The 27,075-nt window shown below is 50.1% G+C and overlaps 1 protein-coding gene across 4 annotated transcripts in view; it reads right to left on the bottom strand.

The window, feature by feature from the left end:
- ILF3 (interleukin enhancer binding factor 3) overlaps positions 1-26,789 on the bottom strand; it is a 31,775-nt gene extending 4,986 nt beyond the window's left edge. Inside the window, exons 1-18 of one of the 4 annotated variants that reach the window (XM_030300459.2) lie at positions 26,604-26,789; positions 14,676-14,774; positions 14,066-14,295; positions 13,714-13,891; positions 11,200-11,347; positions 9,661-9,752; positions 9,177-9,272; positions 8,392-8,503; positions 7,873-7,970; positions 7,193-7,304; positions 6,974-7,084; positions 6,465-6,664; positions 5,877-6,044; positions 5,295-5,420; positions 5,032-5,208; positions 4,781-4,934; positions 4,572-4,625; positions 810-1,175 (exon numbers count right to left, since the gene is read on the bottom strand). In XM_030300459.2, the coding sequence (XP_030156319.1) occupies positions 810-1,175; positions 4,572-4,625; positions 4,781-4,934; positions 5,032-5,208; positions 5,295-5,420; positions 5,877-6,044; positions 6,465-6,664; positions 6,974-7,084; positions 7,193-7,304; positions 7,873-7,970; positions 8,392-8,503; positions 9,177-9,272; positions 9,661-9,752; positions 11,200-11,347; positions 13,714-13,891; positions 14,066-14,295; positions 14,676-14,678 (2,425 nt within the window). In that variant the 5' untranslated portion in view covers positions 14,679-14,774; positions 26,604-26,789. Of the gene's footprint in view, positions 1-809; positions 1,176-2,701; positions 4,122-4,571; positions 4,626-4,780; positions 4,935-5,031; positions 5,209-5,294; positions 5,433-5,876; positions 6,045-6,464; positions 6,665-6,973; positions 7,085-7,192; positions 7,305-7,872; positions 7,971-8,391; positions 8,504-9,176; positions 9,273-9,660; positions 9,753-11,199; positions 11,348-13,713; positions 13,892-14,065; positions 14,296-14,675; positions 14,775-26,603 lie in introns of those variants that run through there. The other 3 variants (XM_030300455.2, XM_030300463.2, XM_030300468.2) reach the window with 3 other exon arrangements.
- Positions 26,790-27,075: the final 286 nt, after the last annotated feature.

The raw sequence follows: 27,075 nt of genomic DNA, 5'->3' as shown, positions 1-27,075 counted from the left end.
AGCAGCTTCTCCTCCCACCCACCTGTCACCAGGCACCCAGTGCCCTCCGCCCACACAGAACAGCTTCTTTAAAGTCCCTGCCCCACCCTGGGGGGGTGCCTGGGAGGCTCACTCAGTTAAGCATCCCACTCTTGATTTCAACTCAGGTCATGATCTCATGGTTCATGAGATCAAGCCCCACGTGGAGCTCTTCGCTAACAGTATGGAGCCTGCTTGGGATTCTCACTCTGTACCTCTCCCGCTTGCGTACTCTCTCGCTCTCTCAAAATACACATTTAAGGTCCCTGGCTTTCTCGCTGACCAACGTCCCTTCACAGGAAACAAGTGCACATCTACACTTTCCTACTCCGCTGCCAGGGCAGCTGCAGCCTGCTGGGTTTGTGCATGAGGTGGAGGGAGAGGTGGAGGGAGAGGTGGAGGGAGAAGTGGAGTGGAGAAGTAGCTCACGCGCCCTCAGGGGCCTGATACAACACTGTCGCCTGAGCCCTGGAGGTCACTTCACAGCAGCAGGCCCAGACTCAGACTCCACCCTTGTGCCCCAGCCTCAACCCACTGGCCTCCTTGGCATAGGAGCCTCCGCTAGGCCTGCCTTCGGAGGAGGAGATGGATGGGAAGGGAAAGGCACGGATCTGGGCCAAGGGAACCCTGCCTCCAGGGTTTCCCTACAGCCCACCCGACAGCCAGCACCGCCCGGCTTCCTTCCAGTCCCTCGGCAAGAGGTCAGGGCAATGCTGAGCTTCCGCCACTCCACGGGATGCGCCGCTGGCCTGGACCCCGGCCAGGCCTCGGGGCCCTGGAAGCCAACTCACTGAATTTGCTCTCGTAGCTGTAGTCTGATCCGCCCCCGCCCCCGGGGGAGCTGTAGGAGTTTGAGTAGGAGGAGTAGTTGCCTTGTCCATGATTATAGCCCTTCTGCTTTCCCTGTGGGGGGCCGTAGTTGCTGTACTGGCCCTGGTTGTAGGACTGCTGCTGGCCTTGGTGGGACTGGTAGCCTGAGCCGTACGAGGGCTTCTGCTGGCCCCCATGGGGCTGCTTCTTCCCAGCGTGTTTCGGGGGCACTGGTGAGTTGTAGTTGTCGCCTTGGTAGTAGGAGCCGTAGCCAGAGGAGCCACCACCGCCCCCGCCGCCGCCACCACCGGCATTCCCAGAATGCCCTCCGTTGCTGTAGAACTGACCTAAACAGGAAGGCAGCGGGTCAGGCATAGGATGGGGGAGCCGGGGGAGGGGAAAGACAGGGAAGGTCGTGGCTGTGGGTCCTGAAGGCTGACCCGCAAGCCCACTGCCCAGGCCAGGGCAGAGGAATGGAGGTGGGAGGGCGAGGAGCAGTGGCTCCGGTCCTTAAAGCAGCCTGGTTTGGACTGGTCCAGCCTTCAGCTCCACTCACCCATCAGCTGATGACAACAATGGATCTTTGCCAAGCAGCGGCAGGACAGCACGCCAACAGCAGCTTTTGCAGCGGATGTCAACATTACAATGAGATGAGATCCGAGCGCGAGATGACATTCACGACTGTTACCCAGATGTCCCCAACGGTGACAGGGAAAAAAGCAAAGCCCCAGAGAAGCAGCCGGCCACCCCCACCTCCCCCCCGCTGTGCTGGGAAGAGGCTCTGCAGTCACAGGCCTGGGTGACCCCCAGACATTTAATGAGGCCCCTAAACCTGGTTTCATTCCTGGAACAACTAGTCTGACATGGTTGTTGGAGGAACAAACGGAGACTTGGCCAAATGACCTGGGGCGTCTCTCTGGTGTGACTCGTGCAAACGTGGGGGAAAGGAGACTGGCTAAAAAGTCAGGATCAGAACATCCAGGCTGGGCCTCAAGCTACAGCCTCAGACGGCCCCCCCAGAGGGCCCCTCCTTGTTCCCAGCACAGCTGCCGGGGGCAGGCGGACCGAGCAGGATTGACAAGCGTGCAGGGAGGCCGCCACATTCTCAGACCCTGAAGCTGAGAATGTCACAGTAAGACTCTCCTTGGTCACCAGGTGTAGATCCCACGAGACAGGTATGTCCACACCCCACCCCCACCAGACACTCAGGTGGGCCGATGGGGGATGGGTGGGCTAAAGTGCGGTGGGAGGAAGGGGAGGCCGGGGCGTGTGGGTGGCTCTCGAGCCCAGCAGGGCAATCCCCAGCGCTCACGTGGGGGCAGCAGAGCTCCTGGCTCCCGGGGCAGGGGTGCCTGCGGGCACGCCTTTGCTGGTCGGTGCTGCCCATCTACAGACAGCCTGGTGCCCCTCCACCCCGCACCGTGCCCAGGGTGAGAGGGAGGGGGAGGGACACTCCCACACAGCCTAGCCTTCCTTCCCACTTAACATCAAGGGTTCCCCACCTTTTGGGTAGAGTTCTAATTTGGGAGTCATCACGTGCCTTCCACCCACTGGAGATGTGCACCCCACACTGCCATGTCTTGGATTGTTTGAACAAGAATTTGGATAAAACTGATCTGTGACATCAGTTTACTTTCTTCAGGCGGCCTCCTCCACCCCTCCACCCGCCCCCATCACAAAGCCAAAACACCAAGAAGGACATGGCCCACGATGCAAGGGAAAAAACATGCGGAGGCCTGGCCAGGAGGCTGGAGGACAGGAGGTCCTCTTCAGACCCCCTCTCAGAACCCCGCCACCTCGGCTGCCCCACAGCCTAAACTGAACACCTCCTCGTCCCTCCTCAAGCACAGGAATGAATGAAGACGCCAAGTACTGAGGACTTGTTACTTTAACATGTATTGATTAAAAAAAAAAAAATAAAGGGGGGGGGGAGTAGTTTTCAACGTCATTTCAGGATAACTATTTCCTGGTATAAAAAGACATTATTCTCAAACAATAACTTTCTAAAAAAAAAAAATACATCATGCAAAGTTTTAAAAAGTTTCACTGAATGTTTCAAACCTCTGGGAACAAATTGTATAGTAACCATTTTGACCAGTTTTTGCCGAAGAAACGCAAAATCTTGCAAGTCAACTCAAAGACAGGCTTTGCGGCAAAGGCCTGCTGACCAGAGCCCAACCATGCCCTTTCCAAGAAGGACTTCCACTAGGAAATGGGGGTCTCAGCAAAGAATCCCACTGCCTCCGTGTGCCTCTGCACACGGGGAGAAGTCAGAAACTCCAGCCTGCACCCTAAGGTGAGAGGGCAGAAGATTCCAGACCTTCTGGAATCCATCATGGCTGCACACCCAGCAGCACAGGCCCCGCTGAGGCCGGTTCTTCAGTGGAGAATTGGGCTACGTATTAAGTCTTTCTGCTTAATTCTTTTTAAAGCCCCGTTAAAACAAAACAAAAAACAAACTCTAGAATCCCATGCATTTGCAGCTGTGATTAGGACTTGCAAAATTCCACGTTCTCTCTCCCTCAGAGCCTGTCTGTTTCCTGCACTAATAATGGAAGCACAGTTTTGATACCTTTGAGAGTTCACCTCTAACTAAACCAGCCACGAAATACCGCATTCCCAAACAAGAACCCACCAGAGCATTTACAAAAGGCGGGAGAGGTTAACTTAGCACAATGTACAATTCCCGATGTTCCCCACGTTTTACAAGATTTAAAAAAAAAAAAAAAAAAAAAGGAAAAAAAAAAGCCAGTTGCTCTGGATTCAGATGTGATAAAATCGTTTTCATTACTGTCAAAGGCATCAACCAGATTTGGGAATTTGTTAAAATGTTAAAAATTCATACAAAACCTGCTGTAAATTAAGACAAAGGTAGATTAAAATGCATTATTATCTGTCTCTTAAATAAAGTAATGCTTTCCATAAAAAGCAAAGGTGGGCTTTTGCCTTGATGCTGACCAACGCTGGCTCTAGAATTCTGTGCAATTCTGCACAAAAATGCATTCTCTGAAAATTGTTTTCCACTTATTGTGAACTTCAATATGACCAAGTTCAAAGGCAAATCACGATAAAAACTGCCATTGTCTTAAATTCTGCAGGCTAAGAGTTTCAGACAAGCTGCGGTGACAAGCCACGGTTGAGAAACCCAGTGAAGCACAGGGGCACAGCACGGACACTTTGGGTTTTGGAGTTCGAGAAAATTGGAGTAAAAAGTTGATTTTGTGTGCAATACTTTTAGATGCTCTAGGAAGACCCAAAATCATGATAGCCGTAGCAGTCTGTGAAAAAGTCACCTACAAAAGGGGGAGACAGAGCAGAGAAAAAAAATTAGAATTCTTTTGAAAAATGGCACAGAGCGCCACATTTGAAATTCATGTTTTAGATTTCTCTGCTCCTGTAACCCCCCAGTGAAGGCTCCTTCTCAAGACAAGAGCTGTGCACTGTCAGGAAAAGCATAATCACAGGACTGGTGTTTCGCATGGCTTAAAGCAGAGAAATTTAAAATTCTGACTTTTAAGAAATTTTCAAGTCACACAAATACATGTGTTAACATTTAAAGAACACACTACACTCTTGCAGAATAGGGGCTTGAGGACCATCTGCCCTAATCACTGGGAAAAGGTGCGAGCCGCTCTTAAATCTCAAGGCGGCTGCTGCTGGTGGGCCGCCCCGTCCTAACTCCGGCGTGGGAGCTCCGCTGTAGCTTCCCCCCAAACCGCAGACAAAGAGAAACACACACTTACTGTAGCCTGCCGTTGCCGAGCTGCCTCCGTACCCATAGCTGCCATATCCGGCGCCTGGAAAGGAACAGACAGGGTTACGGGGTGGAAGGCGGGGCTGCCCTGCCCCCGCCTCTCCCAGAGTCTCCCGCCGGTCACCCGATCCCAGGGGACCCACACGCTCCCGGGAGCAAGCAGGGCCCGTGGGGACGACACGGGATGAGAGTCCTTACCGGCGTTCATGTAGCCTCCATGGTTGGCGCCACCAAATCCTCTCCCTCTCCCTCGACCTCGGATGTTCCCTCCTCTTCCCCGCCCTCGGAGGTTGGGGGGCGGGGGCACTTCATTATGCATGGGGCCTCCCATGCCGAAGCCAGGGTTATGTGGCTGCACGGGGAAAGAACGGAGACCAGTTACGTTCACCTCACACCCCAACCACGGGTGAGCTCGTGCCACGGCCGGAGACCACAGGGGCACCGCTTACCTTAGCAGCAAATTTCGGTCCACCTCTCACAGGCACGGGGGCTCTCTTCTTCTTGTTGGCTTCCAGGGCGAGAGGGGCATCGGGGAACAGCTTTTCTAGTGCAGCGAGAGCAGCATATGCTTTTGCCACCTTTTTGTTTGAGCCAGCACCCTGAAACTTCTGTCCATCCACCTCGACCTGGGAAGAACAGATGTGTGTCGGTGTGGCCCGACGCCACCCTCTCCTGTGGCAGGGGGACTCTCCTGGGGGAGCTGGCCGCTCACCTCCATGACGAAGCGCTTGTCATGGCTGCCCCCAGTCTCGGAGATGAGCTCGTACTTGAGGCCGCGCCTCTTCTCATTGAGTTCCATAACAGGGTTCTTGCCGTGCTTGGTCAGGATCGGCCCCTGCTGTTTTACGTTCTCAGGGAAAACAGAAAAGAAAACCAAAAAACTCAGCTAAGGGCTTTCCAGCACGTATAGGAAGGCAGCCACCCCTGAATCATGAAAAGACGCCCTCCACGCTATCTCCCCTGCTATCTCTCACCACCCTCGCCCCCCTGGCCTCTGGGAGTCATCCGAGGGCCTCCCAGCAACGGGACTGCTTCCACCTGCATCCGACTTCTGGGGAATGACTTGACTTTGACCCAGGGCTGCCCCACTGCAGCCCTGGGCACTGGGTCAACATCAGCAGGGCCCTCTTGGTCGTGGCTCAAAGGCTCACGCCCAGCTCCCTGTATAGGCTCCTGGACTGGAAGTTACTCTTTTTGGGGAAAATGAGCAGGACCAGTAACCACCCTGGTTTCATAGAACACACAACTGCCTGCTGCATCCTGTCGGGCACTCCAGCACCCACCACGTGCTCACCTCGGCAGTGGGATCTGAGGGGAAGGTGGCGCTGGGGGTCGAGGCGGCTTCCACCACAGGTGGAGGGGCCACCACGGCCGGCTTCGCTTCCGTTTCCTCGGCCGAGTCCTCCCCCTTGCTGGAGTCTCTGCCTTCAGCGCCGGTAGGGAGGCCCATGTCCTGTAACACCTGCAGGAGGGACACCCCCAGGGCCCCCAGTTAGGGAGGGCTTAGTACCAGGGCCAACCACGCAGCTCTCCCCCCACCCCCTGGATCCTGAATCAGAAGCTTCTAGGGTGGCATCCGGGAATCCAGAGGGTGTTTTCTTCACTAGCCATCCCGCTCCCTTTCCAGCACAAAACTCTGATGCCCAGCCACATCTGGGGACTCTCTGTCAGCCACAACGACAAAGCTATTCTTCCACGTATGATTTGGCACACGTTCAAAAATCGACTCCTCTCAATTTTCACGCTCTCTCTCTAAGCCTCACGCTGTCCACACTGGGGGTTTCGAGACCGTGTAATGGTTCTGAAGGAGCCCGACACACAGAAGCACTTCTGTTGTCCTCAGAACAAGCACACGGTGCACAACACTGCTCACCACACTTACCTTAACGGCCACGTGAAGCTTGGCAGTCTTTTTGGACGGTCCAGAGGCCTCGAATGAGTTGCCATCTACCTCCACAGACATGGTAAAGATGGGGGCGTGGACTGGACCGGTCTGGGAAACCAGCTTATACTGCAGTCCTGGCTTCAGCTGGTTTAGTCTCATGAGAGCATTCATAGCCTGAGGCGGCTCTGCCTTCTCCTCTAGAGAGAGAACACCAACATCATTCTGGACTATTAGCCAACGCTCAACTGGGGAGGAGGAACCGCTGCTGGTGGCCTCCTATGGCACGGCACAGCGGCCCAGGCGCCTGCACAGGCCAAGGCCTCATCTGTGTCGTTCCCGAGCACATTCACCCCACTTTTTGTTCTACGTCTACGTTACGGTTAGTCATTTCAGAAAAGATCACATCTGAGAAAACTAAAGCCAAAGCGAGCATCTCGTCACTCTGGGATGACTCTTAATTGAGCCAGATGGAAGATACACTAAGGGCTAGAAGTGAATGCTGGTACCTTTCTTCTGAATCTTCTTCTTCTTTTTGCTGGGAGACTTTTCCTCCCCGTCTTCCTCCATCGGGCGTTTCATGGGTGTAATGGCATAGGTGGTGCTGGGGGGGATTTGAACTGAAGGAAGAGATCACGAGAGAAACAGCTGAGAATCCCTCCTGTGCTCTGCGAGGAGTCGGTGCTGCCGCCGCCCAGCCTGGGGCCCAGGCCCCACGGCATGCTTACCTGTGTAGTCCACTGGGTTTTCATTCTTTGGTTTCTTGGGCATCTTAGAAGGCAGAGGGTCCATACCCAGAACTTTATGGAGCTGGCCAAACGCAGCAAGCCGCAGAGCATGCTGGAGAAGGGGAAGAGGACCTGACTTAGCCACCCTGTGCTCCTCGCCAAAGTGTGTGCGCTTGCTAATACCTTCTGGAAGGGGTGGGAGCTGAGGGGGTTGCTAAGGGTCTCCCCTACAACAGCAAGGGGTCCCCCAACAGCCAGGGGAAGGCCTGACTGTCAGGGCCCAGCCTTGCTGTGGGGGAAGGCCAGCCTGTGACCACCCCCCTCAACAGGAATACAGGAGACCCCAACCTGGGGACTGGTTGCCACACGGAGCCACGTGGTGGGCCTGCAAGGGAAGGACCCTGGAGCAGTCCACACAGCAAATACATCTCCCCGCTGAACTCGGTGTCCAAAAACAGCACTCGAGCAGGCCGAGGGGATAGGCGACAAGCACGCGTGGCGCCAGGGGAAAGAAGCAGCCCAGATTGGGGCGCCCTGTATCAGGCACGATCCCTTCACCTTCGATCCCCAACCTGAGCCTACGAGTCCAGTGGCTACCCTGAAAATACCCAGTAATGGAACTGGAAGCCAGTGATTACAGACTGGGTAAGGGCTCACGTTGGCAATGGCGATGACTATACCTGCGCACTCTGTGTGATATCTTCCCGTTGCTGTCTGTCTAGATGCCCAATAGCATCAGTGGCTTCTTTTTCACAAGGGTCATAAATGCCAGAACCATCTGAAGGCAGGAAACAAGGAAGATATGCAGAGGATTATCTTTTAGCATCTCGGAAGAGTTGTGTTGGCTGAGGGAACCAGGTGCGTTACCCCCCACGCCCCATCCACACCCAGCTCTGGAAAACACGCTGAGCTCGGTGACCCACTCGGCATCCAGCCCATGAGAGAAATAATCCACGTGTCTCAGAGCAAGGAGCTCGCGTGGGAGTGGGTCACCACTGCCCCGGATCCGCCCTGAGTCACAGCTGCGGAGCCGGCACAGGGCTGGATATGATGGTGCAAGAGGGTAGTCACATGCTTCAGTCCTAGGGGGGACACGGGGCTGCTGCTGCCCTAACCCGGTCAAGGGACCCGCCAGGAAGTGGCCTCAGGGCCTCAATCCCTGTCCTTTCCCTGCAACTTGCAAAGCACAAGGCCCCAACCTGGCATCACGATGCCCGACGCCAGGCACTCCAGCACTCTCCGCAGGGCCTCGCCGGCACCCATGGGTCTGTTGGCTGTGCCGATGGACTTCTCACAAAGAAGCTCGAGGGGCTGAAAGGCAAGACGGACGGTTAACTCCACTGTCCAGAAGGTGGTCGGCCTGTATCGAGGAGCTGTCACTGTGTGTGTGTGTTTAGGGGGAGGGGGATATCAGAGCACTCCAAGTTCACAAGTTGAGGCTAAACCAAAGACAGGACAACTAGAGCCCAGCTGGGTAACTTTTCCTTAAAGAGATAACCGTTAAATCTTTCAGACTGTAGAAGCCAAGAAGCCAAGACGTGGCCTTTATGTAGGTGCTTGTATTTATTATGTAGCCACTTAAAAATATAAAACCCACTCTCAACTATGGGCTGTAGACAAACAGGCAGCTGGCCAGACTGGCTTATGGGCCCCAGAGTTTGCTGACCCCTTTCCAAGAGCAGCTACAAAAATGCTTCTTCTTGGAGTAGAGCATATCACAGGAAGTGCTACCTGGCCAGCCCTCTCCTTAGGCCAAGCTCTGTGCCCACCACGGGGTGGGGCGGGAGGGGGGGTTCTGGTCTAGCTCTCATCCCCCACCCAGGGTGTGGCACAAAGTGCTCGCTCAATATATGGCTAGCACAGGGGTGCCTCGGCCACACCCCGAAGCACCACTCGGGCCCAGTTACCATAACGTACTACTGGGATATGGGAGAAAGTCTCTGTGCACACGAACCCCAGATGGCCATGGCTACGAGGTCCTTACCCATCCTCTGAGGGGACCCCAGGTGGGCACGCGGGTACACAGGTCCCTCAGGACCCGGATGACAATGACACATGACTTCAGCCCGTTGGCTCTGGCCTAGAGAACAAAGTACAGGCTCTTTACACCAAGGAACCTCCCTCAACACAAGGCAAACATGAAAAACACGAGTCTCAAGGCGCTACTTTGTCAAGGGTAAACGGTGAACGTTCAAGACCATCAAGTGCGTGGTCAGTGGCAACTTCACCAGGTGGACGAGAACAAGGTTACTCTTGGCACAAAGCAGCAGCAGCCCACCTACTCAGTCACAAGCCTCCTCTGGGGGTGTCAAATTTGTCTGTGCGCGCTCCTTTAGCAACTGCACGCCTGCAGGTACTAAGTGCGGCACGGCGATCTTCAATGTTACCGAAACTTTATGGTGAAAGTTAGCCAAGCTAAAACTTAGGAATTCTCTACCAAAAGACAAATAGAAGAACAAAATGCAAACCTGGAACCACTTGGCGTGTCGGAGGGACGCCAAGGCAGCAAGGCATTTCTGCCTGTCCAGAACGTCCGGGGGATCGTTGACTGATAGCGTTTCTATTCATGGATGGAATAAGAAGACAAGGCACAGTTTGACCAAGGGGTTTCTGTCAGGTGGAAAGGGGATGTGGCAGCTTCCTAAAGGGCAGCTGAGGCTCCCAGAATCTCAAGTCCTCTCCACCCTAGACCAGGGAAGGAGAAGCTAGAGTGTGTTTAACTCTGCCCTGAGGAGATCATAAAAATCGGAGGCCCCTCCAAAAAAACAAAAACAAAAACAAAAAACAGTAACAAAAACAAAAGTGGGAAATTACTCTAAAAGGAATAATCCCATGGGGGAGGGGAACAGATAGGTGGATCCTATCTTCTAATAGACAATTACCTTGCTTCCTCCCCATGATCTCCCAATAAATTAGCTATGCTAAAAATTTCAATAGCAAAAAAACACAAAAGCAAAAAAAAAACCCACAAAAAAACCACCAAAAAACAAAAAAAAAACACCCTCCCTCCAAAAAAAAAAAAAAAAAAAAAAACCAAAAAAAGAACCCAAAAATAAAAACAACCAAAATAGGTGGGGGGAGTGGAAATGAACTCCCTCTCTGCTTCCCACAACGGCCATCCCCTGAGGCATCTGCAGCAAAGGGGACCACCTCCGCCCACCAGGCGGGACTGCCCTAGCCCCAGCCCTTGACAGAGAGAGTCCTGTTGGTCAAAGGTCCAGCGTCCCTAAATCGATAATTGGAATCAGGTATCAGAACCAAAGGTAATCAAATAGCAACAAGGGCGCAGAGTGTGAGCCTCTGCTGCAGCAGAACCGGGGCACTGTCACTGCTGCCAGTTGCGTGTCAGGGATTTGGATAAGGCCTGTTACCTTCACTCTGCGGTGTGAGATCTGTGATTAAAAAACATCCGCACGGAAGAGACGCGTGAGGGGCCCTTGGTGGCCTTTGAATGGTGAAAGCATTAGAAGTCTCTGAGGTTTTGGTTTGAAAATCACACAATTGTTGAAAACTTTATCCAAAACTCTGTATCAACTCTTTGCATTTCCATCACGGCAGCTGATAAAAGCAGCCAATGGAAGAGGACAAACCAAGAAGCCCTCGGTTCTGCTGCAACACAAGCTGTTTGCACAACTCCATCGTGATGTTCATGCAGAAACCATCTGGTTGTCTTCCGTAATTTAAAAGCCATAAAATCACCAGGGACACCCTTTTTCAAGGCCAAAGAATGCTCGACAGAAAAACCAAGTTTAACACTGATGAGAACATTCAAGGATTAAGATAAAAATGGTGCAATCCTCTATGAAAAGTGCTACTCACTTTTAGTGCAACCGTTTTGTCAAACTCCCAAGCACTGAAACTGAACGGGAGGTGTGACCTCAGAGTAAAGGTGGTCAAAGCTACACCGATATCCTTTTATCAAAGCAGTCTAAAACTGAATAGCACATTTGGCTGGCGAGGGAACACCAAGTTTCCAAAGTCCTGCTGGCCTTTCTCAGCCTCCCTACCTCCGGCTAACACTTTCTCCATCTCTTCTCTGACAACAGGGGAGGTCAGGTGGATGGTCAGGGACAATGGAGGCTCTTTTGTGTTTTTTATCACAATCGCAGCATCATCGACAGACTGGAGTATTTCGTACTTGTCTTCTGTAACAGCCTACAAAAGAAAATGCAACTTTCAAAACATACTTCTTCCTCAAGGCTGGCAATCAACAGCTGTATCTGTCTCTGCTGGTTACCACAGCACACATGTCAACTTCTTGGGGTGTGACATGAGAGCAGTGCCTTCATCTAGGGTATCAGGACCTCCCTCTTACTGACTGGGTCTTTAGCCACTTTCTGTGTACTCCAGAGCGGAGGTCTCTACGCAGAGAAACTTTCACAGGGAGCTTTGCAAAACAAAGCTTTAGGTTCTGGGCCAAGGAGACCAAGGGTACGAATCTTTACTTTGTCGCTGGCTAGTTGTGTAACTTTGGGCACATCACTTAATCTCATTAAGATGTTGGTGTCTAATTTCTAACATGGACTTAGTGACACGACCCACACCAGGAGGCCGCAGGAGGCTCACACGGACACCACACGGAAAGCACAACACCCAGCAGAGCGGGCATCCACCACCCGTATTTCCATATTGAGATGAGCAGCCGTCAGTGCGGGAAAAAAAACCGTGTAGTAAGAGAATTTGTGTCACATTATGCGTTAAGAAAAAAAGCATATACTTGCTGCAAATGCACGTATCTACAAAAGGGTATGACAACACCCTGGCTTCCACTTTCTCCTTTATACTAGTTTATGAGCGCTGATGAAGAGAATTCAAACTTCTATGATTTCTGTTAGAGAAAACATAAAGGAGGAGGACAGATGCACTCTGGAAAACCTAAAATGGGGTTTCTCCACCTCAGCACTACGGACGTTTTGGGCCAGAGCATTCTGGGCTGTGGGGCCATCCTCTGCACTGCAGGCCATTTGGGCAGACGTCTCCAGCCTCCTCCACCCGGCAGACGCCAGCAGCACCCCACGCCCCACTGCTGGGAAAACCCAAATGGTCTCCAGCTCGCTAAATGTCCTCTGTGGGGACCAAACTGCCCCAGTCAGAAAACACTAATCTCAGTCAGTAAAAATACACTTTGTTTGTACCTTTCTTTAAAGATTGGCTTTTTACAAAAGGCGTCTTTCTTTTAGAAACATTCACAACAATGTAATTTTCATCAATGAATACGCTTTTTACAGACGCGAGTTAAAATTAACTTAAGAATTACCACTGGAACAGAAAAGTTTCGGGCTTCATTTCCCTGAAACAGCCTTCCAGAAGTGTCTGCTGTACTGCACTAGCTCTTACTTTTCAATTCTGACCACCATCCGAAATCCCAAATTATCAGTCACAGGCAAAGAAAATGCATGTTTACATATGAAAATGAACAGGGTGTTTCCCCAAGGAATGAGATTTCTTAGTTTTTTCACTTGCTTCTTTTGCTTATCCTGTTGCTAAATGGGGTGAATGTGTCCCAGGGGGGCAGCATAGGGTGGCGGCACATGGAGGTTCTAAAGCCCCAGAACTCACCCACCAGGGATGCTGAGGTCAACTACTCAGCTCCCTGCATCCCAGTCACATCTTCTTTTTTTTAAAAAAATTTTTTTTTCAACATTTTTATTTATTTTTGGGACAGAGAGAGACAGAGCATGAACGGGGGAGGGGCAGAGAGAGAGGGAGACACAGAATCGGAAACAGGCTCCAGGCTCCGAGCCGTCAGCCCAGAGCCTGACGCGGGGCTCGAACTCACGGACCGCGAGATCGTGACCTGGCTGAAGTCGGACGCTTAACCGACTGCGCCACCCAGGCGCCCCCCCAGTCACATCTTCTAATATACTCAGATGATAAAGTCCTGTTTCAAAGGGTTGTTACGGGGACGAAGAAATAACATAAACAGCACATGTGGCCTAGGCTCTGGTGTAGTAAATGTTCCAGAAATGTCAGAAGCAATTATTTATGCAACACTTTTGTAACAAGATGAAGAAGCTGGTTTTATGTTTTAAGTAGGCTTCACACCCAGCGTGGAGCCCAATGTGGGGCTTGAACTCATCACTCTGAGCTGAGATCAAGACCTGAGGTGAGATCAAAAGTCAGAGGCTTAACGGACCGAGCCATCTAGGTGCCCCCCAAAAGTTGGTTTTTAAAAAGTTCTTGTGCCCAGTTTTGGATCAGTGGGGAAGAGTTAATAATTGCACCTTCTATTCAACCATCGACACCCATCGACTCAATTGGCTCTGGATGTAAAGTTCCAGCCCAGTGCAGCCCAGAGCACAGCAGACACGGAGTCTTTCCCAGATGAAAGAGCTCTGGGCCTATCACATGCAGCCAGGCACTGTCCGTAGAGCCTTAGAGTTCTGTGGCATCCACCCACACGTGCAAGGGTGGGTTTGGAGCCATCTCTTGGTGCACAGCACGAGCGGGCCGCTCTTCCCCTGCCCTGCACCCTCAACATGCGCAGTCTGACCCCACCCAGTGGAGACGGTCACACTCACAGCGAGCTGGATGGCCAGGTTGTCGGCCACCTTGTCCAGGAGGGCAGTCGTGGGCTTCTCCTTACATAGCAGCACCAGCTCCAAATCCAAGTCCCCCTTGAGCAGCAGGCCCTTTGCCACGAGGCCAACACGCATCACGCCCCGCAGGGTTCTGGTCATGTGCTCCGTTTTCTGCTCCCTGAGGGACAGACCGAAGGATGCTCAATGAGGGATTCAGCATAGTCAGGGATTCAGCATAGTCAGAACCCAGAGGCCACGGAAAGGCTGGAGTTTCTTAAAAAGGAGACATTCACCCCTACGCTGGCCAGTCTCTCTACGAAAGATCCCCACCGCCCCAAAACCTCAAACTTACCCAGCCCCTTCTTTGGTCTCGTCCTCTGGGGGCACATCCACGTTCTCAGACTCGGCATGCTCACCGCTTCCTTTCTCTTGCTCATCTATCCAGTCAGACACAGCTTTGAGAGCCCTCTCTGTGTGGGACACCATGTTCTGGACGGCCTCCAGTTCCTCTTGGGTTGGATAAACAGAAGAATGCTTTGCCATCACGTGGCGATCATCATTCACAAAAATTCGCATCGGACGCTGGAAATGTGGAAACTCAGTTAAAAACAATGCAGAGACCACACAAGTGTCCACTCCTCTTCCAGCCGCCCAACGCAGAATCAAGCTTCGTCATTTGTGTGCAAGTAAACCTAGGGGGACGCTCCTGAAGGTGTGGGGAGCAGGACAACTGAATGAAAACGGCTGTTCATTCTCGAGGCAGCTGAGAGGAAGGGGGCACTTCAAGCATTTATATATATACGTACATACATGTACGTGTGTGTGTGAATTCTTACACTGTGCAGCAGTATTTTATAATTCAAAAAAGCTAATGAAAAAATAGGAGAATCAAATGCTTTAGGGAAATGCTACATCTTCGAATATGAATAAAGAAATAATATTTACAATTTTTAAAAACTTACCATTTTTACTTCTTTTTTCTGTAGTGTCTGGAAATCAAATGTTTGCTTATCTTTTCAAACTGTGACAGATTTCCTTGGTGTTATCAATACTTCAACTATCTATAAGATCAGAAAATCATTTTAGTTTCAAGTATTTCATACACGGATGAATTGTAGCAGTCAGATACTGAGAAGGATGAAAGACAGTGGTGCTGCCACGTGAGGGGCCCTGTTAACACAGCAGGACACATCCTTATTTCCAGGTAACCGCTGGTAAGCCGAGGCACAAACTAATTATAAAATTCCCTAAAAATGAAAACAGCTGGTTTCAGAATCCAACTCCACCCACATCTAGAGGATTTCTATTTCATCTTCTTTCATCTTTTACTTTTATTTTTTAATGTAAAGTATGCTAGATTTTGTCAAAGTTCATTTATTTATTTTGAAAGAGAGAGAAAGGGAGCACACGTGCACAAGCGGGGGTGGGGGTGGGGGTGGTGGGCAGAGAGATGGGGGACTGAGGATCCGAACCTGGCTCCTTGCTGACAGCAGAGAGCCCACTGCAGGGCTCAAATCCACAAACTGCAAGATCACGACCCAATCTGAGCTGTACTCAGACACTTAACCAACTGAGCCATCTAGGTGCCCCAGTATGCCCGATTTTTTTTAACGTTTTATTTATTTTTGAGACAGAGAGAGGCAGAGCATGAACGGGGGAGGGGCAGAGAGAGAGGGAGACACAGAATCGGAAGCAGGCTCCAGGCTCTGAGCCATCAGCCCAGAGCCCGACGCGGAGCTCGAACTCACGGACCGTGAGATCGTGACCTGAGCTGAAGTCGGCCGCTTAATCGACTGAGCCACCCAGGCGCCCCTGCCCGATTTTTTTTAAATGTTTATTATTTTTTGAAAGGGGGGGAGCAGTAAGTTAAGCACCCGATTTTGGCTCGGGTCATGATATTGCAGAGTTCATGGGTTCGAGCCCCGCAACAGGCTCTCTGGTTCAGCATTGGAGCCACTTCATATCCTCGGTCTCCCTCTCCCTCTGTCTCTCCCTGGCTTGTGGGCAGCACACTCTCCTCTCTCGAAAAATAATATTACAAAAATATTAAAAAGAGGCGAGATCATGAGCGGGATGGGGGGGGGCAAACAGAGAGGGAATCCAAGCTGGCTATATGCTGTCGGCGAGGAAGCCAACACAGGACTCGATCCCGCAAGCCGCAAGATCATGACCTGAACCAAAATCAAGAGTCAGATGCTCACCTGACTGAGCCACCCAGGCACCCCTAAAGTACGTCACTTTTCACAAATATAAAAAATAAAAGCTTAACACGCCTCCAATAAATGGTAACAATGCAAATACTCAGCAAAATCCTGGTGTTTGGAGAAGGAAAAGAGAGGGAAGGAGCTCTGGTCTTTGAGGGTCATGAAGAAATGGAAGGAAAGCAGGGGACTAAGAGCCCCAAAAGGTGTCTGTCAACCAGAAAGGCAAGAACCTTCTGAAACATCAGGTAGATGTGACCACTGCACCACGTGCCCCCCTCCGTGGGTTAAATTTTGAAGAGACCAAGAGAACTCAAGTGCACAACAGGAGTCTTTAGAACAGGCGTAGCTGTAATTACCATTTGGGGCTCTAAATAACATGCTGACGACAACCTACTCATTCCTACTCTGTGCAAACAGTCTGGTCCACACTGACATCTTCCAAGTGAGTGAACAACACAGAAAATCCATCACAATGATACACAACAGATGAATCCACCCATCCCATCCAACCACAAAACAGCCAGCCCCTTCGATCGAAGCCAGTTACCAGCCAGGGCAGCAGTCTCACACTTCAAGGATAAACTTGGACATGACTGGCCAAAACAAGAATTTCCCACAACACTTCAGGACTACCTAACGATCTAATTGCAAATTTGTAGGTTTCAAAGTGGAACTATAAAATCGAAGGGTGGAATGAGAGCTATGCAAGAGGACAAGTGGGGGTCAAGGGCTTCTTTGGGGGGCAGGGGAGGAGTGGAGGCCAGTTTCCACGATGCCCTTGGTAAATCACTCAGTCACCACCAAGTGGGAGCTCCCACACAGACCTGGACTTAAAACCCTGCCCGCCCAGCCGCTAGATGCAGGCCCTGAAGTTTCCCCTGGACCTGGATGCGGCCCCTGCACCTCCGAAGGGGGGTAAACATGCAACAAGTCAACCTACGGAAAACATGCAGCACAAACACCATGGACCCTTCAAAATGGCACCAACTTTCTCTACCAACAGGATCTCTGTTTGCCAGGCTGCTGTGGGGCTAAGTGATGAGTGACGTACAGTCGGAAGTGCATCCTACATGAAGGAATTATCATTCGTTCAGTGAGGAACAAATGGTATCAAGGTCGTGCTCAAAAAGAATGCTTTACTAATGTTAGATACATATTTAAGACAAATTGATGGTTGAAAGTACTGCCTGATATTCGCCCTAAAATACTCCAGTAAGGCAGACAGTGGTGATGGGAGAAAATAAAACAAGACGGCAAAATGCTGATAGCTGTCGAAGCTGGGGGATGGGTATGCCTGGATTCATATCACCTACGAGGGTCTGCAAACTTCCATAACAGTTTCCTTTAACTGCAGAATGTACTTAAGTCCTCCCACAAAAGTACAGCCAGGAAGTCGATCTAAAAATTCACCGGAGCGCCTGGGTGCTCAGTCAGCTGAGCGTCCTACTTCAGCTCAGGTCATGATCTCATGGCTCAGTGAGTTCGAGCCCCACGTCGGGCTGTGCTGACAGCTCAGAGCCTGGAGCCTGCTTCAGATTTGCTCTTCCTCTCTCTCTGCCCCTCCCTCGCCCCCACTCTCTCTCGCGCAAAAGAAACAGGGAAAAAAAAAGGGGGGGAACACAAAAAGGCAACCAAAGCGCAGAAACCGAGGGCGGGGGTAATGGAGGAGGGGGGAAAGGGGGGGGTGGACGGTTTGATGGGAGAGAGGAGAGAGAGAGAGAGAGAGAGAAGAGAGAGCGGCATGAGCAGGGGAGGGGCAGAGAAAGAGAGGGAGACACAGAATCTAAAGCAGGCTCCAGGCTCTGAGCTGTCAGCACAGAGCCCGACGTGGGGCTCAACCCCACAAACTGCGAGATCATGACCTGAACCCCACAAACTGCGAGATCATGACCTGAGCTGAAGTCGGATGCTTAACCGACTAAGCCACCCAGGCACCGTTATTGATTTCTGAGAGAGAGAGAAAGAGAGCATGAGCAGGGGAGGGGCAGAGAGAGAATCGGAATCGGAATCAGAAGCAGGTTCCCGGCTCTGAGCTGTTGGCACAGAACCCGACACAGGGCCTGAACTCAGGAACCTCGAGATCGTGACCTGAGCCAAAGTCAAACACTTAACCGACTGAGCCACCCAGGCGCTCCCAGAAACTCAGTTCTAAACCGAGAAGCAGACCATTAGAGAGCTGACAGCCTGATGGTAAAATGGCCATGTCGAACGGCCCCCACTCCTGGCCATACCTATGCTGGAACCTCACTGACCTCACAGTGACGGCTGGTAGGTTTAAAACCTGATTTATTTACTCAACAAGTACTCAGTGTGCACCTCCACGCTAGAATGGTGACAGGCATGGCACACAAATGCCTTGCCCCTCTGGGCCCAGTGGGCGATGCAAGGTAAAGAATCACCTTCCTTCCAAGCCCAGCCAGGTGCCAGGAGCCGAGGCTTCACTCCACACGGACTATCTCTTCACGGTACACTCCTCCTCCATCACAAAAACATCAAATGCAGAAACTTAAAAAGTAACAACTTAAACCATGGTTTCAGGTGGCCGTGACCCTTTTATTTAGGGTTTTGTAGGACCGACAGTGTCTACCTTACTAAAAAGAGCTCCCCAGAGAAGTGGTTGGCCTGCACCTAACACAGAAACTGCGTGAGCCGGGGTCATTTGCAGCGTCAGAAAGCAAAGAGGCACTCAGACACTAATGCAGGTCATCCAAAGAACAAGGAGCTGACTTGTGAAGGCTCCCACTGGCCACATCTGGGGCAATGGATTACAAAAAACAAAACAAACATAAAATGCTTCCACCTGCACGAAGTTCTAGAACAGGCTAAACTATTCAGCAGCTGCATTAGGCAGATGGTGGCAGGCACACCTGGGATGGGCGCTTTCGGGGTGATGATCACGGTCTATATCTTGGTAGGAGTTGGTATATTCAGTGGTCAAAACTACTTGAATGGTAGTCTCAAAACGTGTACGTTACTTCAAAAGAAAAAAAAGGGGGCTGTAAATAAATACTGGACTCTAGTTAATATTCAGATGGAGGACTGTAATTTTTTGCTACTTTGAAATGCATCATAAAAGTAAAGTGGATTAGACGTCAAAGAAACTCGATAAATGCATAAATAAATGTGGACTGAAGGATGACCAGAACAAATGAAGAGATGCGTGAAACAAAAGTATAGTCAAATGTCAACGGCAGAACCTGAGCTTTATATACAGGTGGCTGTTCACTGTAAACCATGTCACCTTCGGTATATGTTTGAGAATTTTCATGAGATATTAAAAATAAACAATCTAAGGGGCGCCTGGATGGCTCAGTTGGTTAAGCATCCGACTTGGCTCAGGTCAATGATCTCGCGGTTCGTGAGTTTGGGCTCTGTGCTGACAGCTCGGATCCTGAAGCCTGCCTCGGATTCTGTGTCTCCCTCTCTCTCTCAAAAATAAATAACTTTCAAAAAAAAAAAAAAAAAACAAAAACAAAAAACAAAACTAAAAACAAAAAAAAAAAAAACCCTAAATTGATTCAGCACATTAAATGCATGGAAAAGCTTGAGTCCGTAACGATACTTAAAAAAAAACAAAAAACAAAACCAAACCCTACTTTGCCACCAGTGCAGAGGTGTATATCCCAACTTCCTACTCTGAAAATGGTGATTTTCCACAGTGGATGTAGGGAATCGCTGTAAGAACAAATGCCACCTGATAGCCACTGGAGTAGAAAAATCATTCTTGTACCCTGGGTAAAAAGATGTTGTGACAAAAACAGAAAAAAACAACGAAAAAAACCCCAGCCCATCAAAAGTAACCTCAAGGACACGCGTACGCCCCCAATGCACCCGCTTTCATCAACTGTCCCGCATGTAGGTCTCCATCCGCTGCCTTCACTGTAAAACTAAGAACGTGGGTGTGCCTCTGTCGCAAGCGGCTGCATCTCTTGATCTTCCTCTGCTCCAAGAGGAAGGCCCCAGATGAATCCCTGAAGAGACTCACTGGGCTGTGTGGCTGGCCCTGAGCACCCCACCTGGCCCATCTGTGGAACACTACTCACCCCCAGGCCGCCTCCTTAGACCAGACCTTGGTGGTGATGCCTCCTGATCCAGGGGGACAAAGAAAGAAGAGCACTAATTATGTGAACTAAACAAATGCTGAAAAAACTGGAGACAATGTTCCTTTGCAGGCCAACAAATCTGGCCTCCCTGGTCTCTATGCGAACCCAGACCTGTCATCCAAGCCAGCTTTTCAGAAGCTAGCCGCTCTAGTCCTTGAATACCAGGGAATCCCTCTCTTTAACAGACAGAGAGGTCTTCTGGTGAACAGAAACCTCCTTTTCAAGATTCTTAGCAAAGAACACTGTTGGCAGAGGTCCCACCACCCCACCTGCTTGCCTACAGCAACACTCCACTGGCCCCTGCCAACCAACTTTAAACGAAGCTGCTCCTGCAACCACCTTCATGATTCAACAGCAAGGCACAAGGAAGCCTGGCTTTTTACCAGCCCAGCTCCTCTGAAAAGAAACCCCAAGCGAGGAACAGGTGGAGTGGAGAATCAGGATTTTAAACATGAACTCTGGGTAGCTGGGATGTTCTAACACGAAGGGATCAGGGTTTTTTTCCTTCTCAAATCCAGCCCACTCACAGCATGCAGAGTTACAGAAGTTTAACCACAAAACCTTTGGCTTGCAACGTGCTGACCTCTTGCTATTTAGAATTCGACGCACGGCACTTGCTGCTGAAAAAGACACATGCCCAAGTTAGTCTGTAAAATGAAATGAACAGGTTGCAGTGGCAACACCGCAACAGGTATAGCCCCAAACTATCTATTTCACAAAGTCCTACAGCTATTCCAGCAACTCCGGGGAATTGTCCTGAAGCGGATGCTCATCTAAAAGACTGAATGGATTAAGCTTTGAAAGGATCCAAACCCCAGCTCCTGGTTTCCCCATCTCCAGAGCTATCCTATCCTGGAGCATGAAGTGAAATGACATACACATGCTACTCTTTAGTGACTCTGCAAACCTTTACAGATTGACATCATCAAGGACACGTGGAAAATAATTTTAACAAAGCAACCCAGCCAAAAGATGCCAACCTAAAATCTGGTTATGGATGCCACTCGGAGAAATTTGAAAATCCCAACACAGATCCGAACGTTGGTGGCAGTGGTTCCCAATTCTGTCTGCAACAGTGTTTTTTACCTGGTCCACAGGGAGGTGTAAAGTCAGGGATAATGATTTCCACAAATAGTTTCAATTTTTAAAAAATGTCCTTTTCTCTCATGAAAAAAAGGAGATGTTGTATGCTAATTAAAAACATATTTTTTGGGTGCCTGGGTAGCTTAGTCAGTTGAGCATCTGACTCTTGATTTCGGCTCAGGTCATGATCTTGCAGTTCGTGAGATCGAGGGCAGAGCCTGCTTAGGATTCTCTCTCTGCCCCCCCACCCCCACCCCACACCTCCCGCTCACGCTCTCTCTCAAAATAAACAGAAACAAAAAGAAAGGGAAAAAAAGATACTTTCCTTGACTAAATATAAAGCTGACAAACACAAATTTTTCTCCAAAATGTTTCCTGAAACTCCACTGGCCTCCCACGAGACCCCAGGAGTCCAGGCTCACTGGTACTGTAGAGCATTCATGGGTCTTGGGAGACAGAAGCCCCACGTTGGCATCCAACTGGGCTCCCCAACCTCGCAGCTGTGGGATCCTCCGGTAAATTATCTACCTGTTCAGAGCTGTTATCAAAAAGGAAATGGCAACACTAGCTATGCCCAAGAGCTGCAAACAGTAAGGATAAAAGGTGACTTTGTGGGAAGATGCTTCATCAACTGAAAAACCACAAATGTAATATATTAAAGGAGGAATTTCACCAACTCTTGGATGAACCGATAGAAAGGTTCTAAAATCTGCCTGTGAGAGGACCTAACAGTTAAGCGTGTATCATGACTCCAGGTGGAAATTACCAAACCCTCTTCCCAACATGCTCTTCAGGCAACAAGCAGGAGAGGAAGTAAGCTTAGGAAATCTTCCACACCTGGTTGGGGCAGGGGCAGGAGGGGTGACCCTCCCACATATCCCCATGGGGAAGCCCTGGATTTTTTTTTTTTTTTTTTCTTAACTTAGCGTGCAGTATGTTTCCTTCTCCCAAAAGCATTCTTTTCCCCTCCCCAGTTACAAAGAAAAAAAGATGGTCTCTCAAAGGATGTGAATCCACAGACATGTGAATTATTTTGCTGGGTAAGTGTGGCACTCTTTTCAATAAAACTACTGCAAGATAACTATAGCTTCACATGCAGGTATACAAGAAATAACAGAGATCACGTGTACTCTTTAAAGCAGTTCCCACAATGGCAACATCTTGCAAACTACAGTACAATTCATAACCACAACACTCATGGTGATACAATCAGACAGACCACTGCCATCCCAAGGATCCCTCCTGTTGCCCTTGATTGGTCATACTCACCCTTCCACCACTCCTCATATGCCTAACCCTACAACCACTAATCCATTCACCATCCCTACAGTTCTGACACTCCAAGAATGTTATATATATGGAATTCCAGAGTATGCAACCTTTCAGCACTGGCTTGTTTCATGCAATGTAACTGCCTCAAGATTCATCCAAGGTGTTATCAACAGCTTGCTTCTTTTGATCGCTAAGCAGTACTCCGTGTATGGACGTATCTTGGTTTAACCATTCACCTACTGAAGGACATCTACGTGGCTTCCAGTTCTTGGCCATCAAGGATAAAGCTGCTATGAGCATTTGTGTATAAATTTTTATGTAAACATAAATGTTCCTTTCTTTGGGAGAAATGCCCAGGGTGAAATTGCTGGGTCATTCGGCAGTTGCCTATTTACTTTCTAAGAACCCACCAAAGAGTTTTTTCAGAGCTGATTAAAAAAGAAAAAAAAAAAAAAAAAGCTCTAAATAAATAAATTACATTAAATTAAATACAAACTCAAGTAACTTCATCAAAATTGACTCAGTTCATCTTCCCTCCACTCATCAGTTCACACACCTGCTCTGGTGGGATGTGAGAAGCACACAGACCTCCATTTACTGGACAGCTGTTACTCCCCCCTGCTAGGACTCTGCACAGGTCACCCACAGGACAAATGTTATTAAGCGCCACTATGAGCCATGGGCTGGGCTGGTTATTTCCACATTGTTGACATCTGGACTGTTTTCTTGAATTATGAATGCATAGCAAGGATTATTAACCTGCAAAAAATCTAGAAGTACCACTGAGAAGCAAACCTAACCCGCAACATTTTATTCTTTAAACACACACAGATCCAGGTAGAGGAAAAAAGCAGTCCAAAGGAAGCAGCAGCAAAGCAGGTGGCCTGCAAAATTATCCCAGAAAGACTGAGCTCAAACCACAATCCTAATGAAAATAAGAAGAAAGAGGACTGTTTGGAATGTCAAGGAAAATTACAATGGATCTCAAGTTGTCCATAGCACCAATTCTCACTAACTGCCCAAGATTATAAAAATAATTTGGAGCAAATGTACGTACCTAATAAAAGTTACTTCGTACTAAATGGTCCTTAGTGTTCATATATAGCACACAAGAAAATGGTCCTTGGACAATAAACTCATCTTCCTGCTAAAAACTAGTGGCTACATGGGCGCCTGGGCGCTTGGTTGAGCGTCCCACTCTGGATTTCGGCTGGGGTCATAATCTCATGGTTCATGGGACTGAGCCCCATGTCCAGCTCTGTGACTACATTTTTCTTCATTCCATAAGCACTCAATGAGAAAAAAAAATTAAATTTCAACAGGACATCGTTTTCCCAAGACATCTGAAAACAGTAGATGTTAAAAGTCATTCTGAACTTCCAATCACAATTTATAATGGGATCACCTATAAAGCGCAACCTTGGAAAAATCTCACAGGGATTCAACAAAGCATAAAATGGGCAAGGAACAATTTTTAAAGTCAGTGCACTGACAAGGGCTCCGTAACAAACACCTGTCCACCATGCTCTCACTATTATTCGATAACAATGCTAGCACCACAAAGAATCAGCACGGACTTACCCTAAACAACAGAGCAGAGAGGGAAGCTAGTGGTTTCAGACAAACCATCAAGTGCTGCAGCTGGAATCTGAAGGAATCTCATCCCTTCAGGGCCCCAACCTGCTTCACTGTATGTAGATTCTTGTCAAACCAATGTCTGCCTTTAACCTGAAACCCCTTCACTAAAAACAGAAATCAAATCCTTTTTTCCCAGGACTTGGGTAAGATAGAAAGCATCCAACATATACAGCCTAGAAAATCGTAATTCCCATGAAAGTTCAATCAAAGCAACATTCAGATAAAATGGCATGCAGATACGTGCATGTAATGTTAGATGGTGTGATTACACATCCTTCAAAACTGCACAAAGTTAACCAACTTACTGACAGGAGGGCAAGTCCAAGGAGGTATAAACCCAAGTTTCTTGGGGAAAGGAATTATTCCTCTGAGCCATGAAAGGTGAAATCAGGAGAAACTGGGAAGGAGGGTGAGAGAGGTAAATAAGAGGGACCTGATCCAGCCCAAAGAAAACTTCTAAAGCCTTTTTTCAGAGGAACATTTCCAACCCCCACAACTTGCTGAGGCCTACAGACAAGATGCTGCCTACTGTTTACCCAAAGAGAAGAGGCTTATAGACTTACAGAAAGCTCTTTCCTCATCACGGACTCCACCTGTTCCTACCTGGAGACGTGAAGCAGGGGAACATGGAAAAGAGCAACCATGAAAGTGACATCAATGTATTAGCAGCGGCTCTTGCCAATGTAGTTTTTTAACAAGGAGAATTAAAAAAAAAAAAAAAACTAAGAAACAGCCTTAGATTCTTCACTCCCGGTATTACGGACCTCGAAAAGAAAAAAAAAGCCCTCTTAAATATACTAGAAGCAGCTAAAGAAAAGAATTTTTGCCTATAGACACTAGACAAGTTCAATCGGGAAAAAACAAACAAAAAACTGCAATTACCCACCAGTGTTCCAAAAGAGTATGACTCCCAGACTTGTCCAAGCTCTAGGAGTAGGGAAACTGATGAACCCACACTCGGTGCCGGCAAGGCCACGTCTGGCAGTAACTGCCAGCCTCCAATCAACTCCAAACACCAGGGCCTGCAGAGATTCCATTCACAAATCCCAGGGACCACGATCAACTCACACGGTCAACCAAGAGCTCAGGGGCAAAGACTGCAGGACTAGGGACAGGGATAGTAACGCCTGTACCCAGGGGCCTTTTATTTATTTATTTCCCTTTTCTAGCTGTTAATGAGCTTCTGGTTCCCACACTTCATTCACAATCTGAGTGGCTGCTGTTACCTACATCCCACGAGACCACACACAAAGCATCACACACAAAGCACAGTGGCAGCAGGGTGAGCAATCCAAGGAGACTCCCAGCCACAAACACCTGTGAAAGAGTCTGAAGCCCTCAATTTGAGTCCCAACTCTTGAGTGGCACCTTGGGTTTCCCCTGGAACCCAAATATGCCAAAGGCCACCCACTTTAAAGAGGAGATCATCCTAACCAATCAGAAAAAGATTCAAAACCACTGAAATACCGAAGTCCAGAAAAGAAAGGCTGATCAGGGAAACTGGTACTCCCTTATTGATCTATCACGTCCCCTGAGCAGAATCCCAAGCAACAATCAATCAACTCTGGAAATACTAAGAAATGGTTTAGCTCCCCACTCCCCAAGTCTAGACAATGAACTGGGGGAGAGCATGCTGATCACTGTACAACCCAGATAATTCATCCAGGCTCAGGATTAACTGTGGCAGAACTTCAACTCAGTCACTCAACTACTTAATACGGTAGAAAACTGTTTTAAACTCTCATGTTTGGGTCACAATCTTGCAAGTTTCAGTGTACCCAAATATCGCACCACATCACCATTTTGAGGGAGGATGCAAATCCTAAGCAATCTGGATAAAATTCAACATCAATGAAACACCTAAACTAATGAAAGGGAAAGCTTAAACCCTACGCCAATTTTGGGTCCTAATCTGAGGCAGGCCTGGCTGATCACAGATTGGAGAACCCCATACAACCGAAAAAGGCCTCCTCTGCAATAAGCGTGGGAACAGGGTCCCAAGGAAGAGGTCCGCATCTCCACGCCATGTAAGGACAAAGGCGGCGACATTTCCCGCCTCGGGAACCTGGGACTCTCCTGGAACCCGGACGGGACAGGGACAAAGACTAAGAAGGAATGAGGAGGGGGTCGCCCCTGCTGCGCGGGCCAGGACTCTACCGGCCAAGGGGGGTGTGTGCTCCCGGCACGTGCGCGCGTGCGCGCGGGACGCAGCAACAGACAAAGCCGGGCCCGGGGGACTCGGCGGCCGGGGGCCCGGTGCGCGCGCACCCCCCGTGCGAGGCGCCGCCGCCGGCCGAGGGGCCGCGAAGGGGGGGGGGCGGATGCGCGCGCACCGGGCCCTCGCCGCCGCCGCCGCCATTTTGTTTCCTCGGCACAATGGGGGAGAGTAACGGCCGAGCGCGGGAGCGAGACTGGAGAGGGAGGAATGAGCCCGGCCCTGCGGCGAGAGAACCGGGCGTAGGAGAAGAGCGCGGGGCGCCTCAGGCCTTGTCACCGCGACCCCTCAGCCGGGCCCGCGCTGAGTGGGAGGACTGGCGGGGGGAGGGGCAGAGGCGGGAGCGGGCCCAGCCGCCGCCACATTGACGCTTACCTTGTCGGCGTTCCCTTCCCCGACCGCAACCGCCGCCGCCGCCCTCCTACCACAGCCCGCCGGGGTCTCCCCCCAAAAGCCACGCGGTGCGCACCGGGCTGCTGAGTCCAACTGCAATGGCGAGAAGAGGAGGAGGAGGAGCCGGGGCCGGGGGCGAGCGGGCGGGCGGGCGCGCGCCGGGGAGGTGCGGGCCACGTGATCGGCTGGAGCCCCGCCCCCTGCCGCCGCGTTGCCGCTTGACGCAGGCCCAGCCCGGGAGGGAGGGAGCAACGAAAAGAGATAAGGAGGTGGGCTTTAGTCACGTGGCAAGAGCGTAGCCGTTGCGTTCTGGTCACGTGGAGTCGAAACGTTTACCTCCCTTTTCGAGTCCTTGATCATGTGACAGTGGCCAATACAGAGTCTTGGCCACGTGACAAGGACTTTGGCGCTTTCCTTTGGTATTGGTAGGGTCTCCATCATGTGATATGGTCGC

Source organism: Lynx canadensis, chromosome A2 (assembly GCF_007474595.2).
Source record: "Lynx canadensis isolate LIC74 chromosome A2, mLynCan4.pri.v2, whole genome shotgun sequence".
In the NCBI taxonomy this organism is placed as follows: domain Eukaryota; kingdom Metazoa; phylum Chordata; class Mammalia; order Carnivora; family Felidae; genus Lynx; species Lynx canadensis.
The sequence above is the reverse complement of the archived record's forward strand: the minus strand, read 5'-3'. Positions and strand labels throughout refer to the sequence as shown.